Raw genomic sequence first — 16638 nt, 5'->3', positions numbered from 1 at the left:
CAAATGTGGTTCCGAAACGTGAACTCCTCCATCACGTTATAAGCGGACGTGTGGGGTTGGCGGTGTTGTTACTACGCTCGATGTATGGTTCGTGCATAATAAAGCAGTGCAGCTGACACAGATAATGGGTGGATGTTGCTTGGAAAAGTATATAAAGATTAAACCTCTGCCCATTCCTTGTTTCCCAGCCTTTGCCAAAAGACAATGACTTACTGCCCAATGAATGTTTGCAATTAACTGCAGTCGACCCACCCTGTCTCGAACTCCCTCCTTCTGCGTCAGAGGTCCCTGGACGTCAGAGAGCCCTGGACAACTTCCGCCAGGCATGGGCTGCACATCTGCAACTCGTTAAGACAGCGTGCTGAGCTATGTGACTCAGCAGGCATCTGGAAGCCCCACGCTCTGGTCCCTCACAAGCCCCACGTACAGTCAGACCGCACTCATGTTTTCTCGCCACAGAACGACAGACCACACCTTTTCCCACATACTTCCTCCAACTCATAACCTCCAGCTGTTTTTTTGACAGCGTCCTAGTAACGGTCACCATCACGTTGACAGGGATGACAATAGGAAAGATGCTGTGAATGGTAACCTGTGATGTTGATCTGCTTGGTCTTGTAATTGGGTTTGTAGTGGACTGATGGCATGAGTGACCCTTAGTGTCAGTAAAAATGGTAGTCATGACAGCTCCCAGGTGCCAGTGACATCTACAGTTTGAGAGGAGTGGGAGAGGTCCGTTATGATTGGCTACGCACAATCAAGAAGAAGTCAGTGAAGATTACAGTTTGTCAAGTCCCTTTTGTTACTTGATTGTCTAGATCAAAACTCAGTGGGCTGCATCTGAAATGTGCTCATCCTTGTTACAGTATACGTCATTTGATTGACTGATGTGGTTTTGCTTATGCAGGTGGTTATTTGAGAGGGTGTAAGGAAGTGTAACATCTAATGTGCTTGATATTGTTGCCGTTAAACAGTGGATATTAATTGGTCCGACAGGTCATTCCAGGTACATTGCATTCTTTCTATACTCATCGGAGCTAGGAAATATTATTTGAAAGCATGGCATTATATTGCATAGCCATATCACTGAAGCCAAAAGGCTGGTCTTACAATAGCCAGCTATAGATTCTTATTGCATCATACAATTTATTTATTTATATTTTAATTTCCATCAGTTTTCCTAGATCTTATATGCTAAATATGTACTGATATCTGCCATGGTTGTTAATTTGTTTTAATTTTCCAATTCACTGTTTCCTCCCGTTCTGTTTGTAAAGATTAGAACACGTCTAGAGGAAACTGAAATCACCCTCACTAGGAGGCAACCACTAAAGAAAAGGTCTACGTGAGAGTAAAGCATAATAAAACACAAAACCCGGTCTGCATGGTTCCAAGACTGGCTGATGTGGTGAAAACAGAAAGGTGGATTTCATTACGTCATTGATTGATCACATAGCCAACATAATGGAAAGACTGAACGGCTGTGTGAAATCAGTAGGTGTAAATCGTCAACTTCAACTCAGTTGCTAAGAGTAGTAAAATATAATGAAACAAACTACTCGGTCAGTTCAGTGGTAAAGAGGTGGGGTTACGTACTGAGTCACGTCTGGCTAAATTTAGTACCACAAGGCGAGCTTTAAAATCAAGAGAAGCAACCAGCATGATTCATACATGTTAGACTCTTGGGTGAAGATCTCTCGTTCATTCAAATATAATGTGATTTAAAATAATTATTTTAAAACATTTGTAACAAACAACAACAGTAATACTAGTAAGAAGAAGGAGAACAATGACAAACAACTGTATAAAAATAACAAGAATAGAAACAAAATGAAAAAGATATTTAATGTGACATTTAATATGCTTTAAATTTTAGGGCAACCTATATGTGGATAATGGTAAAGACAACAGTAGTCCAGACAACAAATTCTATACATAGACATGAATATAAGACGGTCTATTCTATGTAATTGGTCTCAACCAGTGTTGTGTATTATGTCAGTGTGCAGCTGATATAGACCAAGCCATTCAGAGATTTGTTAGAAGCTCTGGCACCCTCTACTGGAGAATAAAAATATAACCATGTTAGATTTACATTTATGGCATTTAGAAGACGCTCATCCAGAGCTATTTACAAAAGCGCTTTGTCATTTACTTATAAAATGTATCCTAGCCAATAAAAACAAGGAGTTTAGAGTTCAAGACACTATTTTACTAGAATACTGTTGAAATACAGGAATCAGTGCTGATTTCATTCTTTCATTCTAGTTACCTTATACTTAGCCTGATTGTGTTATTTGTTTGTGACTTGTGTATTCGTCTGTATAATTTGTTTTTGTGTAATTTGTGTGTTAACGGGCTGCCCAATGGAGGATGGCGTTCCCTTTTGAGTCTTGGTCCTCCCAAGGTTTCTTCCTATTCCCCACCATCTAGGGAGTTTTTCCTTGCCACTGTCACCTTTGGCTTGCTCATTAGGGATTTGGACCCATAGTATTGTTAACCTTGTAAATCCTGTAAAGCGCTTTGTGACAACATGTGTTGTGAAAAGCGCTATATAAAGATATTTGATTGGATTTAATCTGATATGTACAAGTGCAAAATTTGTTTATAAGTCTATTTCAGACAACAAATACATGCAATAATAAACACCCCATCTGGGAATTTCACCATCAGTGCACGTCTCTGATGAGAGTGTCCTTTTGTCTTTGTGTGCGAGCATGAGGGTTTTTAATCTGTGGGCAGCAGTGAAGGGAACACAGTAGAGTGACGAACTTCAAAAGATTGAAGATGAGTCATCCTGCTGTGTTCTGGATCAGCTGTAGATGTCTGATGGCCCACTGAGGAACACCAGCTAGTAGCAAGTTGCAGTAGTCGAGAATATGAGACGACAGACTGCACAAGTACCTGGGTGGCTTCCTGGGGGAAAAAGGGTTCAATCCTTCATACATGACAAAGAAGAAATCTGCAAGAGTGGGTCAGCTTTGAAACATGAGTTGAGAATGAGAACTGGTTGTCCGAATGTATTCACAGGCTACGAGAAGCTTCAGGTGGTGACACCAGGGAGTTCTCAAAAGAAAGAGGGAGGTCATGGTGAGGAAAGCGAGCTCCTGGGATGTACAGAAGCTTGGTTTTGCTGGGGCCAAGTTTCAAGGGGTGGGCTGTCATCCATGTAACAATGTCAGTCAAGTGTGCCGAATGACACTCTGACGGTGAGAAGGTAAGACTGAGTTGTGTCATCAGCATATCATTGGTAGTAGAAGCCAAAACAAGAGATCACCAAGAGAGTGAGATTACAAAGAGTCACCATCTACACAGATTGGATGGGATGGTGGATCATCTCCATGTTACCCGATAGGACCATCCATTTCCATGCAAAGCCAGTCACACCGAGGCTAGTAGGAGGACGTTATGGTTTACTGTGTTAAAGGCTGCGGATGGTTCTAGAAGAATCAAGAAAGATGAAGGTTGGCAGCTCTGGTTTCTCGTTCACTGCTGTGAAGGCTGTTTCTGTTGAACATGCACGTTTGTATGGATCAGAGGCTGATGATTCAAATTTCCTCTGTAGAAGGATGACTTACAAATGTTACTGCTAGTGAGAACTTGCAAAAAAGAGACTGGAATGAGCTGAGGAGACAGAAGAGAGGGAAGAGGGGAGGATAGAAAGAGTAGGGATGGAGAGAGAGATGGATAGTGTTATAGAAAATGCTGAATTTCTACTTTCTCAGACAGTATTTTTAAACGTAGCGTGTGACCAAATGACGAAGTTTAAGGTCACCCTTGGGGTCAAGGGGACTAGACAGGGAGAAGACATGTTCCAGACAGAAGACCTGTTCCAGACAGAAGACCTGTTCCAGACAGAAGACATGTTCCAGACAGAAGACCTGTTACAGACAGAAGACATGTTCCAGACAGAAGACCTGTTCCAGACAGAAGACATGTTCCAGACAGAAGACCTGTTCCAGACAGAAGACATGTTCCAGACAGAAGACATGTTCCAGACAGAAGACCTGTTCCAGACAGAAGACATGTTCCAGACAGAAGACCTGTGCCCGGCAAGAGCAAGTTTCCCTAGGAGTTCAGAATTTGTGTGCTTAAATAGGCTTTACTGGTACTAACATATATATCATCTATGTCCATAAATCTTATGACTTTGTAACACATGACCAGCCCTCAACGTATATAAGGACTGGAATCGTGAGAAATAAACTAGTGCTTTGGTGAAGTAACCATTCTGTGTGCGTGTGCTGCTTTCACCAACACTCTCCGAGCTCGTAACTCTTCTTACAGAGAGACCCTGGTTGTTATGACAGAGAATTTCCACAACAATAGAAAGAGTAGGGATGGAGAGAGAGAGATGGATAGAAAGAGTAGGGATAGAGAGAGAGATGGATAGAAAGTGATGGTTTGAGGTGGAGGGGAGTGACTGATGTCCTGCAGTGTGGTTGTCTAGGTGAACATTGCCCACTCTGTGAGTCAGAGGAGACCTGCTGAGGTCAGATGATGACAACAGTGGGAGGATATGGGTGAAATATAGCATGTCTGATGGACGGTTGAAGTCACCAAGGAGAATGAATGGATTTCCCTTGATGAGGAATTGACTCAGGATGGTGTCGAGTGCATTGAGGAAGTTCTGCAGAGACTGGAGAGTGGTAGATGACAGTGATGTGATGTTTAGTGGAGAAAGACCCAGTATTAGTGTCAAATTCAGAAGGAGAGATTGAAAGAGTGGTGAAAGAAAGTGCAAACCACTTTCAAGATCACAAAGAACCTGTGCCAGCACCCCTGAGATGCTGTGGACGCCGCGAACCTGCCACCACCCTGCTGAGACGCTGTGGACGCCGTGGAGAATGGGTGGATGAGAAGGCAGAGGCAGCCAGAGTTCACAGCAGTGATCCAGCTCTCACTTAGAGCCAGGAAGTGTAGAGAGGAGGGATGATGTGGCTCTGATGACGTCAGCATTCTGGACAGCACATCCTGAGGCCTCCTTCCACCATGGTCTGTGATCGTGATTAACACGGAGCAGATGAAGTTGCTGGAGTTGTAGTGTCGATGACGATGACGGCGTTTGCGAGATCTGTGGGATGTGTAAACAGGAATTACAGGACACAGTTCAGGCTTGAAATACGTCTGTGGATGCAAGTGCAGAAATCTTAAGACAGTGGAGAAAAAATGATAAAATGGGTTTTAGAGGTCTGGTCTCAGTGTAGGAGGGGAACTAGATGAAAAGCAGAAGGAGACCAACATGCAGCGAGTAATTCCAGCTAACAACGCAAACAAGCAACCAAGTCCAGACGAGAAGTCTTGAATGTAACCCAATCGAAGGAAAACAATCAAAATCAGCGCCTACCTTAACCAAACATTGGATAGTCCAAGAGAGAAAAAACAAAGCACAATGTTTCTGCAATGCTATTTTATTTGAACTCATCCTCAAACAGTTCGAAATACATATTTCTCCCTGCGTGGTTGATCTTCTTGATCTGAATCAGTGCCCTTTCTCCGACAAGAACACCAGTGCGGGACCCTTAATTGAAGGACAGACATACTGAGGTTGAAAATGACATCAGTGTAATTACAATGACAAAGTGGTTCTAAACTGGTTAAATATGCAATGACAAAATCAAAATAATTTCTCAGTCTTAAGTAGCTTTTTCTTCCCTCAAAGGAAAGATTTTAGTTTAATTTTACCATGTGTATGTAATCGCAATAACAGGAAGAACTAGTAGTCACAGGTCACATTGTGATTGCAGAATTTTGCTCATTTGTTGTCATGCAAAGTTTGTCAGCCACCTTCTACCCTATTCAGTTCTGGTCTGATCAGTGCTACCCAAGAGTGTGACCCTAGAGTGTTATCCAGGAATGTTACCCAGGAGTGCTACCCTAGAGTATTACCCAGGAGTGTTATTCTTGTGCTACCCAGGAGCGATACCCTAGTGTTCTACTCTATAGTGTTACCCAGGAGTGGTATTCTAGGGAGTTATCCTATAGCAGGGGTATTCAGTTAAAATTTGCATGCCTTGATGCATGCAGACATGTTTTAGTGCTACCAGTTGGGAGTATAAACAGAAATGACTCTGTCCATTCTGGATTAAATGCTGTTTTCAGTGTCCACTTTTTGTTTTTTAGACGCTGCCATTTGTGCCTTTGCAACTTGTTCCCTCATCCCAATTGGCCCGTAGGTTTCTTTGGAGGCGTGACCACTACCGTACGGACTGTAAAAGCTGCGCCGGTCAACCAAGTACTCAAAAAGATTTGTTTCTGTTTTGGTATCAGTTTCCGGTCCACATGAGACATCATTTCGGTACGGATTCGGACCGAGGTCCGTCTATTTGTGACCTGTGCCCTATAGTGTTACCCAGGAGTGTTATTCTAGAGTGCTACCCTAGAGTGCTACCCAGGAGTGTTACCCTAGAGTGAGGAGCAGCAACAGGAGAAGGGAGGTCAAACAGACAGTGAGGAGATCCGGGCTGGGCAGCCGCAGCAGTGTGAGCGGAGGGTGAGGGGGTGCGAGGGGGAAACGGCCTGCAGGTTGGAGAGCCTGCTGAAACACATCCTGCAGCTCCACGTGGTCAACTACCCCACAAGGGGCAACTGAGTGAGACAAAGAGAAAAAGGGAGAGAGACAGAGATAAACACAGATAAACCATGTGAGACAAAGTGAGAGAGAGACAGAGAGAGGCAGCATGTGTGAGAGAGTATAGAAAGAATAGAATGTAAATACAGAGACAAATATTTATCAACCTACAATGGCACTGCACACATTCATCTTGTCTTCATATAACAACCTTAAACTTCCTCTGTATTCAATGACAGACTATGAAGCAGATTATGAACCAGAAACACCTGCGAGATGGTAGTAGATCCGGACCAGGGAGCGTCCATGAGAAAAGATCTCGCACTGATAAGTGCCGGAATGTTCTGGACGGGCAGACGGAATGGAGTAGAGCTGATCCACGCCGAATGTCACTTCCTGAAACTGATCCATCAGCACCGTCTTAGTCTGAAAGGACAACTCATGTGAGCATTGTTCACATCCAGGAAAACGTAAATCACTGCTCAATTTCCTCTTGTTTTGACCATTCTAAAAAAATAACCACTGGACCACACACAGGCCTAAACATTTAGAGATGGCCCAGATCTACTTTAACATCTATAATAATATCCTTAGTTATTCACAAAAGCACTGATGGGATTGTGATAAGGACTAATAAGGTCTGACGACTTGAACTTTGCCTCTTGATGATTCTCCTCCTCACCTCTGCATACCTCCACACTATCTGTATGTCACTTGGCAACAGAAATGGCACTTTACACCACATCTGAGTCCGGTTGTTTTCCTCCACAGTGATTTCCTGTACTGTCTCACACACACACACACACGGGCTCCTTAACTCCTCACCTTGCAACAGGGCCTCTCCTGAGGAAAGTACGGGGCCAGCTCTGTCTGCCTAACATGCTCGTAATTATAATATTTAAGCGGAGCCTCTGGGGAGAGCGCTAAAGAGATGATGCGCCGAACAGTAATTGTAGCCGTGCCGGCTGGAAACGAACACCACAGTGTGTGGGAGGTGGCCGCCACCTTACATTAGGAAGCCAAGGACTTAGAGGCCACCCACAGGGCTTTCGCTGCAAAATTATATTATATGTGAATGTGTGGCAGGGGCAGAGACTGTGGGTACCTACACAACATCCTTACTGCTTCATTCATCTGTGTCCAGCTGGACTTAAATGCTATAGGTCTTAATTCAACAGTGGTATGTTGAATATTGTATAAGTATATGTTCACTATTGGGCCTTGTGCCATTTACAGTTATGTAACCCCAGCTCTACTGCTGTCTGCTCGAGTTAGCATATGTCTGCCATGACTTGGAAAATAATGGGCCCTATTTTCACGGAGGTGCAGAATCCCCATGGTGGGACCACATCCCCGGCATGTTTATTACTTCACAAAGTGCATTTCAGGTCATTTCAGGCCTTGTGTGATGGGAAAAGGTGTCAGTGACGTAACACGACTTAGGAAGACGCTGTTTGCAAGAAGATTTAGGATGAGGGGGATCATGTCCAAGTTATTTTCAGTGCAATATCTTCACCCAAGTGCAATTGACTATTTTGTACGGTGCAGGCAAAGCCTGTTAGAAACTATAATAGGTCATGGAATTACAGTAGGTTAGTAATAGGGGCCATGGAATGAAGCCCATGATACACACATTCAAATATTTGAAGTTGATTATTATGATTATATATACACTAGTAAACCAGTACTGACTTGTGATACTTACAGAATCACTGTACCGTAAAACTTTAGATACACTGAAAATCAGCCAAGAAGCACTGTTACAGCACTGTTATATTACAAATTGGGGAACCAATTTCCATCCCTAATCTGAAGCCTCTGTGGTCCTTAAATAACCTGACCCACTGTGTGCCATCCAATTGGCATTTTCAGTTCATTTAAGTGCAGGTTTCATCTGGTCCAGTGTTATCTAAAGCTTGGCCTTTTAAAGTATAAATACTTCTAAAGAATTTATGTAAAAAAAATGCAAAACTACACCTGCCTTGCAACCCCTGCAGCTCTACTACAGGATGTGCATTAGCCCCTGTTAGCATTAGCCCCTATTAGCATTAGCCCCTCTACATTGCAATACAAGTTGCTCACTGGTGCATGCACGTGTGTAAACGCGGTTCTTGGAAGTGCTGTGTTTACATCATGGGCACGTCGTTTGAGAGAATGACTTGGAGTTGCAAAATCCATTTGACTGACAACGTAAACATTCAGAAATTATATGACTGTAGTACTGATTTGGAACCAAACTGATAGTAATGACTGCTACATCTGAAGATTGGACCCCTCCTGTCAGTCATGTCTTTGTTTTTCATGTGTTTGTGTTTTGGCTTACTTTGTGTACCTTTATTTTGAAATTCCTGGTTGTGTCTGACTTCACACCCACCCTCGTGCTCTCCCCCTTGTCATTGTTTTCAGGTGGCTTCTTTGGTTCCTTGTTCAGTCTGTTGTATTTTAGTCCTGTGTTTAGTCCTTTGCTTTATTGGTCATTGCTTATATGCATGTTAGTAAGTGTGGTCGTAAGTTCTGTGCTTCATGTATAGCCGTAGTGGTTTGCTTATTTATGTCTTTGTCTCTCTTTTGCTTTCATGTTTCCCTGATTGTGTGTTAGTATTTTCTGTCAGTATTATTTGGTTCTCCTGGTTAGTGTTTGGTTCGTCTTTGTTTCCCATCTATGTGCTGTGTGTAGTTCTGTTTGTTTCATTTGACAACACAATAGATTTATAGCATTTGACCCCTAGCCAGGTACACGTAACTAGCCAAATTCTGTCTCTGGCTCCCAGAAGATTACAGTGGCTTGTATCAGACTGATGCCATGACTTAGAAAAGTCAGACAAAACCACAGCATGCAGAACACCACACAAGGAATCTCAAACATGTGAATCTCAAACATGCCCTCTAAATACCAATGTTAAGACAGTGCTGCTCTTGACACTGTAGCTCATGACATCTGTAAGGGCGTACTCACATTAGGCACGGTTTGCTGGTTCCGTGCTGGGGCCCGGTTATCCCCACCTCCCCACTCCCCCTCTGGCCTGCACTCACACTGGCTTCATCAATCGCACCTGAGCACGCTTACATCATCACAACGTGACTTTATTTGGGAAAAAAAAGCGCACTCGCACAACACTATGGAGTTCACGATTCTCCTTTTATTGTATTTTTGGAGTCGTTTTGGGAGTGCAGAAACACGGTGCAAGCACAGATTTATCGATCATTTAACACAACGATTGTCTGCAAATCGCTTTGCCGCTATGACTGTTTAACGTGAGCGTCGCATCACTGACGTCATGTTTGAGTTCCAGCAAAATGAACCAATCAGACGAGGCACCAAGCAGGCCCGGGCACGGATAGCGCTCACACTAGAAGCGAACCGTGCCCGAGTCCACGCAAATCGTGCCCTGGCCCACCTCTTCAAGCGGGCCCGAACACAGTTAACTGGGCCGCATAAGCGCTCACACTAGCCAAACGAACCGTGCTTCGGCAGTGAACCATGCCCGGGCCCGGATCACAGACGCTAGTGTGAGGACGCCCTAATAAATTCTTGGAGCATATGGCTGTCCCACAGTTGCACAGTGATTTAAATCCTATATCCATTTATAGTACTTCCTTTTGATTTAACATTGGCCATTTATTTTCACCTTGTGCCACAAATAGCTGTAGGGTTCCACAAGTATCCATTTTAGGGCCATTTCACTGTGTACAATCCCACTGGGTCATATCAGAGGTACAGTATCTCCATTTGCAGAAGACACCCAGCTTTAATCCCACGGAGGCCCAATGAGCCTTCCTCACTAATGTCCAAGTGAACACCCTGAAAATGTTTCTGTAGGACTGTGTATGGTATGATGTACATGTAGCTGGAGATTCTTATTACCGAAAACTGTGAACGACACTTTAGAAACTTTTAAATGTGCTTTATAAAAACCTTTAATAACTTATATACTTGCTAAGTCTGAGCAGATACACCCTTCTCTGTATAGGTCCACTACACTCAAACTTTTATATGATTGTGCCTTTATGAAAATAGCTTTTTTTGACACACCCACATGACATCATGTAGTACACCTGGATGTAAGCCATTTCATTTTGTGAAAGCCCCGTATGTAGCATCCCACATTGTTGAAATAGCAGCAGTGTGTGTACATATGCAAAAGAATGATGAGGCATTAATGTGACTTAACTCACAAGGACAATCCAGGGGGAATTCACAGGAGTCATACTGGCAGGTCATGCAATTATAGACAGCACCCAGAGCCTGAAAACCTGCCATATAGAAGAAGAAAAGCAGCTATACCTCAATACTGTGCATCAAATAAATAAATAAAAAACCATTACATAAATAATGTAAAAAGAAAATCAACCTTTTCTTCTAGGCTGTCTTACATATTCTACTACTATAGGGTGTGTTTCAGTCTGAGAATGGTAGCTACTAATCAAAACTGCTCGATGGCCTGCAGGTATCTGCTGCTGTGTGTGTCTATGAGCCTCTTCTGGTGATATTTTGAAGGGTTCAGTAATGCAAGTCTATTTGCATAATGACAGGAATTCTGACCAATGAAATGTATAATTTTCACTACGGGTGTTAGCCTAGAGCAGCTTGGCCCTTCTCAGCCTTCTAAAGGGCTCCGGAATTATTAGTAAAACGTCGAATAGTAACTACAAGTGAGGCCGATATTGTGGTGTGCCTAATTGAAATGCCCTTCAGTGAAAAGCTCGCAGTAATTCAGGAACGTTGGGCAACTCCATCAATTAAATCATTAGCCACAATAGAAAAAGTTACGCACGTAACCTTAATTACCAGCTTGCAGCATACAGGCTACATTTAAACTGCATTTGTACAAGTGATGTTTTTGAGCAGTATTTTGAAATCTAAATAATTTTAAGGCCGCACATAAGGGTGGCGGGGAGCACTGCGAGACGGAGAAGTGGAAGTTCACACGTCCGAACACGCGCCAACATACGCCCAGCCAGCGGTCACTTTACGCCATAAAAGGTGAGCGGAAAGAGTAAAAACACTTACCACACGGAGGGAAACACCCCGACGCTGCAAAAGGCAAGAGAGAGAGAGAAAAGGAAGAGCAAGGTGTAAATACAGCAACATGGCCAAATAAAGTCTACAATAACGGCGTTCGTTTGCAAACGCTGGAGGCTTTACCAGCACGTGGAGCCGCGCGCGCGGTTTCATACCGCGGTGTCTGGGGTTTTTACGCATCCGAAGATGAAGTCGGTGAGGTGAATGTGTTTAAAACAAAGACTAACTGACCAAACTGCTGCAGGCCAGACTGATAACGAACAATGGCCGGTGTCCTTTCCTGATAAACGTATAGAAATAAAGTGACAGAATCTCTCTCACCTCTAGGCAGACCAGAGGCCATCGCGACGAACGTGTCGGCTGCGGCTTGTAGTCGAGCTTCATACACGTTGTCTGAGGAGATGAGAGGAAGATGATGATGGTCACACGGAAGAGTTATGACCATCACATAGACAGTACGTCTAGAAGTCTCTACAACATACAGGTCAGGAACGTGTTCGGGTCCGTGTGTTTGTGTTTTCTTTTAGTTTTTGTCCATGTTTAAAATAATGTCCCCGTGACACCTTTGTCTTAATTTCATGTTGCCTTAATGTAAATAACATTACATCTAACGTCCTCTGTCATATTCATAATACCAATATACATATTGAGTTGAATTCCACTCTTGAAAGTAATGATGATCTAATATTTACTGATGGGTAGTGTCAAGTAGGCCTATTGCGTTATGTAAGAGCAAGAATCTGATGATCAAAGGCTGACGGTACCATCGTTTGTGTTTTGATCAAATTCTTCCACCAAGGGCATTATTTCGGCCACCAAGATCTCTTTAAGTGCTGAGTCATAACCTCTCCCTAAAAATGGACAGGCGGGTGAAGACACATAAGAGAAACATTTATTTGTTACATCTCATTCGTTACGTACAGTAGGCTACAATTCGTGACGTCTGCTGATCAATTAACCAATCGCAAGTAACAAAAAGATTGTCCATTTAAATGATAACCTAAAAAAAAGAGATATGTGATATTTATATTATTGATCATCACATATTGATGATCTAGAAATTGGATTCAGGTAAATGGCCAATGTGTTCTTAATCAGATTAAGTCTTTAAACAGTTTCTGTAGTTTCAGGCTTATAACATTTACTCTTGTATTCAAACAAAAAGCATGAAAATGTCTTACCTACTTTGGCTGCATTCGTTACATTTTGATTATTGTTAAATATTCTATTTAATGTTTTGAAACAGGAGTCTATATGACGAATGTTATATTGAGTGAGGGTGTAACCCCAGCATAGGCGAACACTGTCCTCTGGATCTATAAAGCACTGGTAACAACCTAAACCTGAGTGAATTAATAGAATTAAAAATAACACCCTAGTTATAAATGCAGACATTATGGTCTCTGTGGTCTTTGGCCTGATTCAGAGGTTCTTTTAAGAGATTCTAGAACTTAATGAGAGTTCAATTTGTTACATTATTCATTACATCATAGTTACAGGACACAATGTCACAGTTTGGCTGAACCATGGCATCAAATAAAAGGATTAAATTATTAATTAAATTATCCTAATGATACTTTGAGATTGAAAGAAAAAGTACGTAATACAGTGTAAGGATATGGTTCAATATCTTCACTATAGTTAGGTCAGTTGCACATTAAAGCTTCTTTGTGTCACTACCACATCTTTAATCCATTTTCAATCTCCCAGGATGCACCACCACATTTTCTTTAGAGCATGTGTGTGTGTGTGTGTGTGTGTGTGTGTGTGCGTGTGTGTGTGTGTGTGTGTGTGTGTGTGCGTGCGTGCGTGCGTGTGTGTATGTGCGTTTGCACATTTATGCATAGTGGCAGGTGCATGTGTGTGTGTGTGTGTGCGAGAAGGTTGATGACAAAATAGCCAAAAGCCAGTGCATTATTTAGCAAATAATCTAAGTCGAATGAAACAAAGGAAAGAAGTGGAGTGATGCAGTGAGTGTGATGGATGAGCAGCACACCAGGGCATCGAACAAAGCAAAGAGCACTGACACAACGGAGCAGTGACTCAGGAGGGCAGAGGCCTCTGCAACGCCAGCGCGTTTGTGGACGTGTTTGTGAGGGGAAGAGTGAATGAGGAGGACTACTGATGAAGACCGGAGCTACTGCGCATCCCGTGTGTTCCGCCCAAAACTCCCCTCTCCTCCTCTATGCCCCTCCCCTCTCCTCCTCTATGCCCCTCCCCTCTCCTCCAGCGCTCTCCCCTCCGCACGTCGCCATAGAAACGAGACGGGGCGCCTAATACACGAAGTTAATATGTTTCCAGTGCCGGGGAGCGACTAGGGTACTAATGCATTCATCTGTCTCCTCAGAGACAAGCCAATCAATAGTGCGCGTGGTGGCCCGCGGCTGGACCCGCCAGTGAGCAGTCTGGGGTGGGGGTTGGGCAGGGTGGGGAAGGGCCAGCGGTTCACAGATCCAGCGGTCCACAGATCCAGCAGTCCAGTACCGGGAGGGGGGGTCCTTGTCCTAGCGTGACAGGTGGCGCTGCGTCAGACGGGTGGAACTGCTCATCCAGCTGAAGGCCGTAGGCAGGGCCGGCGAGACGGCGCAGGGAATCGGACCCATCCTTGAGAGTGAGCTCTCCGTTCCTCCCCTCTGTTGCCCTTTGTTCTTCGGTCGTGGTCTGCAGAACCATTTGGGCTGTTAGCCGGACTCTGGTGGCAGTACGGACTTCTTTAACGGTAGTGCTGGGTTAGGTGGAAAGGGCTTGTGTTTCTTTCTTATTAAATCTAATATTTTTTAATAAATCATTTTTATAAAGGGTTTTTATGGTAATTAGCTACTTGGTTTATCAGAAAACTCATGTGCCGCAACAGTTTCCTGGTAATCACATATTCCTCTACTGTCACAATTATGATCCGCAATTGATACGCTTGCAAAAATATTGAAACCCTTTTACCTGTTACAGTACCACATATAACCATGAGGCCTGTGTTCAGTAAGGCAGAGAGAAGGAGGACAGCGTGTGCAGCAGATGAGATTTTAATTTTGCTTTAGGAAACACCAATACAGTACCGTTAGTTAGAGCATCACGGATGATCTCCGCTTAAAGCGCTCTGGCGATTACATCATCACATCGGACAAATGAACATATAAAGGAAAATGTGTTTTTATTACCCCTGTAATCTGCTGTAATCTGTACACTACATGTGGTTGAGGGTGTACATTTTGAATTTCAACTGCATCCATTCACAACTTGAATATGCCCTTGAATTTGAGGGCAGATGTGAGGGTGATCATACCATGGGGTCACGACCCTTAGCTCTCTTTGGATTGGATCATTTCATAGATCAGAACACAAAGCCAGCCTATAGGGTGTGCCCCCTCGGGCCTCCATTGGCAACAAGAGGACCCATGTAAATGCTTAGGAAGCCATTATTCTTTAAAGAACCAATCATTCATTTTTGAAAACTATCACCACAGAATACTAATCACCATGAGAGTCAGAATAGTAGAAGACGCATAATCATAAAAGAAGATTACACCTCTAATCATATTTGCTTTGATTGTGAGATATTAATATTGTTGTCCCTCATAAATGTGAAAATTGTATGCAATAATCTTTTGCGTTTGACTCAATTTGGATGAATCATAGGTTTAAACACAAACCAAGTAAAGGTCAAATGAGCAGCACCTGGACGTGGTCTCGCTTTAGAATGTTGATGGAGAAATCGCCTGCAGCTCTGTTCCTAAGGACCTCACCTGTGACCTGCGTTGACCTCACAGGTTAAGGGTCTCAGGGACAGAGAGGCATGCTGGGGAAATGTAAGCAGTCTTTCCAAATGCAGATACTTCGAATGTTTTCTTTCAAACGTGCTGTGGCCCCGTTTGATCCGAGCTCTTGACCGCACCTGAAAAAAAAAAAAAAACTCTCTCTTTTGGCGCATTGCACTGTTTCCCTGAGAACGAGACCTCACATGTAAGCTGCCAGGGTATTAATCCATAACTCCACACATAGTGAGGGTGCACGAGTGGGTGCTGGTGGAAGGAGTGGCTACGGATTATGCCCGCACCAAAATGCGTTATGTCAGTCACAATAGAACTGTTGGGTGTCGATGAATATTTCTGCTGCAGCACAGTTATGTCTCTGCAGAGGCAGTAAGTCTGAAAAAGCTTCTGAGATATCAGCCAGCATCTGAGCGCACCACCGGCTTCGGACGAAACGGCGCTCTTCGTAAGCCGATTTAGCTACAAAAATCACAGCTATGTTCGCCGTCTTGTGTGAGACAGGACGCGTACATGTTCCCCTGAAATGCCTGCCGACTTGTCCGCAGACAAACCCGCAACACGTATTAAGGGAAGAGACCCAGACAGTCGTAGAGAATGGGGGGTTTACGCAAATCGGCAGACTACAAAGACAAAAAGATTTCCCTTCTGCCAGGTAACGTAAGGAAAACCAGAAAGGTGGACCTGTGGTATTTTGTCGTGTGGGGAGGGGGAGGGGTGTGGAAGGCGGGGAAAGGGGGCTTTTCCCAAGGCACTGAAACCTGTGTACACACAGAAAACCAAGATCAGTACACACTTTTAAATATTCAAACGTGCATACAGTCTACACCAGACTGTGTGCAGTATCTGTGGCCTACTTTGCAGATATGTTTTATTATGTTATAGCTAATTCAGAAGGCACGAAAAAAAGAAAATGGTGCCCCCTGTGGGTAGACAGATGCTATAACTGACACAGTGACTGAGGTTCACTTATCTTGTCGTTTTCCTCCTCAAAATCTTCTCACTGAAAATAATCCTGTCACATCATCGCAGTGACTGTATGCATAATTCATTAAAAAGCAGTAACTCTTATAGACTTATAGAAATGTTTTGAAACTGCGCCTCAACATGGACACATACAGTCACGTTTCCAGAAAAAAAACTGCATGTCTGGAGATGGACGTGGAAAACTGCAGTATGGACACGGTACATTAAACACTTCCTACAGCACAAAATGATCAATTATCTGTATCTCCGCAGCAGACGTTGACCAAACAGTTGATGAGATGTTCGTGTGCGTG

The 16638-nt window shown here is 43.5% G+C and overlaps 1 protein-coding gene across 2 annotated transcripts in view; it reads right to left on the bottom strand.

Moving 5' to 3' along the window:
- Positions 1 to 1859: 1859 nt before the first annotated feature.
- spaca6 (sperm acrosome associated 6) overlaps positions 1860 to 16638 on the bottom strand; it is a 33448-nt gene continuing 18669 nt past the window's right edge. Inside the window, exons 1-9 of one of the 2 annotated variants that reach the window (XM_076971000.1) lie at positions 12776 to 13742; positions 12359 to 12445; positions 11916 to 11987; positions 11583 to 11606; positions 10748 to 10825; positions 7254 to 7354; positions 6841 to 6997; positions 6405 to 6588; positions 1860 to 5521 (exon numbers count right to left, since the gene is read on the bottom strand). In XM_076971000.1, coding sequence (XP_076827115.1) covers positions 5428 to 5521; positions 6405 to 6588; positions 6841 to 6997; positions 7254 to 7354; positions 10748 to 10825; positions 11583 to 11606; positions 11916 to 11987; positions 12359 to 12445; positions 12776 to 12989 — 1011 coding nt within the window. In that variant the 5' untranslated portion in view covers positions 12990 to 13742 and the 3' untranslated portion in view covers positions 1860 to 5427. Of the gene's footprint in view, positions 5522 to 6404; positions 6589 to 6840; positions 6998 to 7253; positions 7355 to 10747; positions 10826 to 11582; positions 11607 to 11915; positions 11988 to 12358; positions 12446 to 12775; positions 13743 to 16638 lie in introns of those variants that run through there. The other variant, XM_076971001.1, reaches the window with a different exon arrangement.

Source organism: Brachyhypopomus gauderio, chromosome 13 (assembly GCF_052324685.1).
Source record: "Brachyhypopomus gauderio isolate BG-103 chromosome 13, BGAUD_0.2, whole genome shotgun sequence".
Lineage (NCBI taxonomy): Eukaryota > Metazoa > Chordata > Actinopteri > Gymnotiformes > Hypopomidae > Brachyhypopomus > Brachyhypopomus gauderio.
Note: the sequence above shows the minus strand (reverse complement) of the source record. Positions and strands in the feature narration are given on the sequence as shown.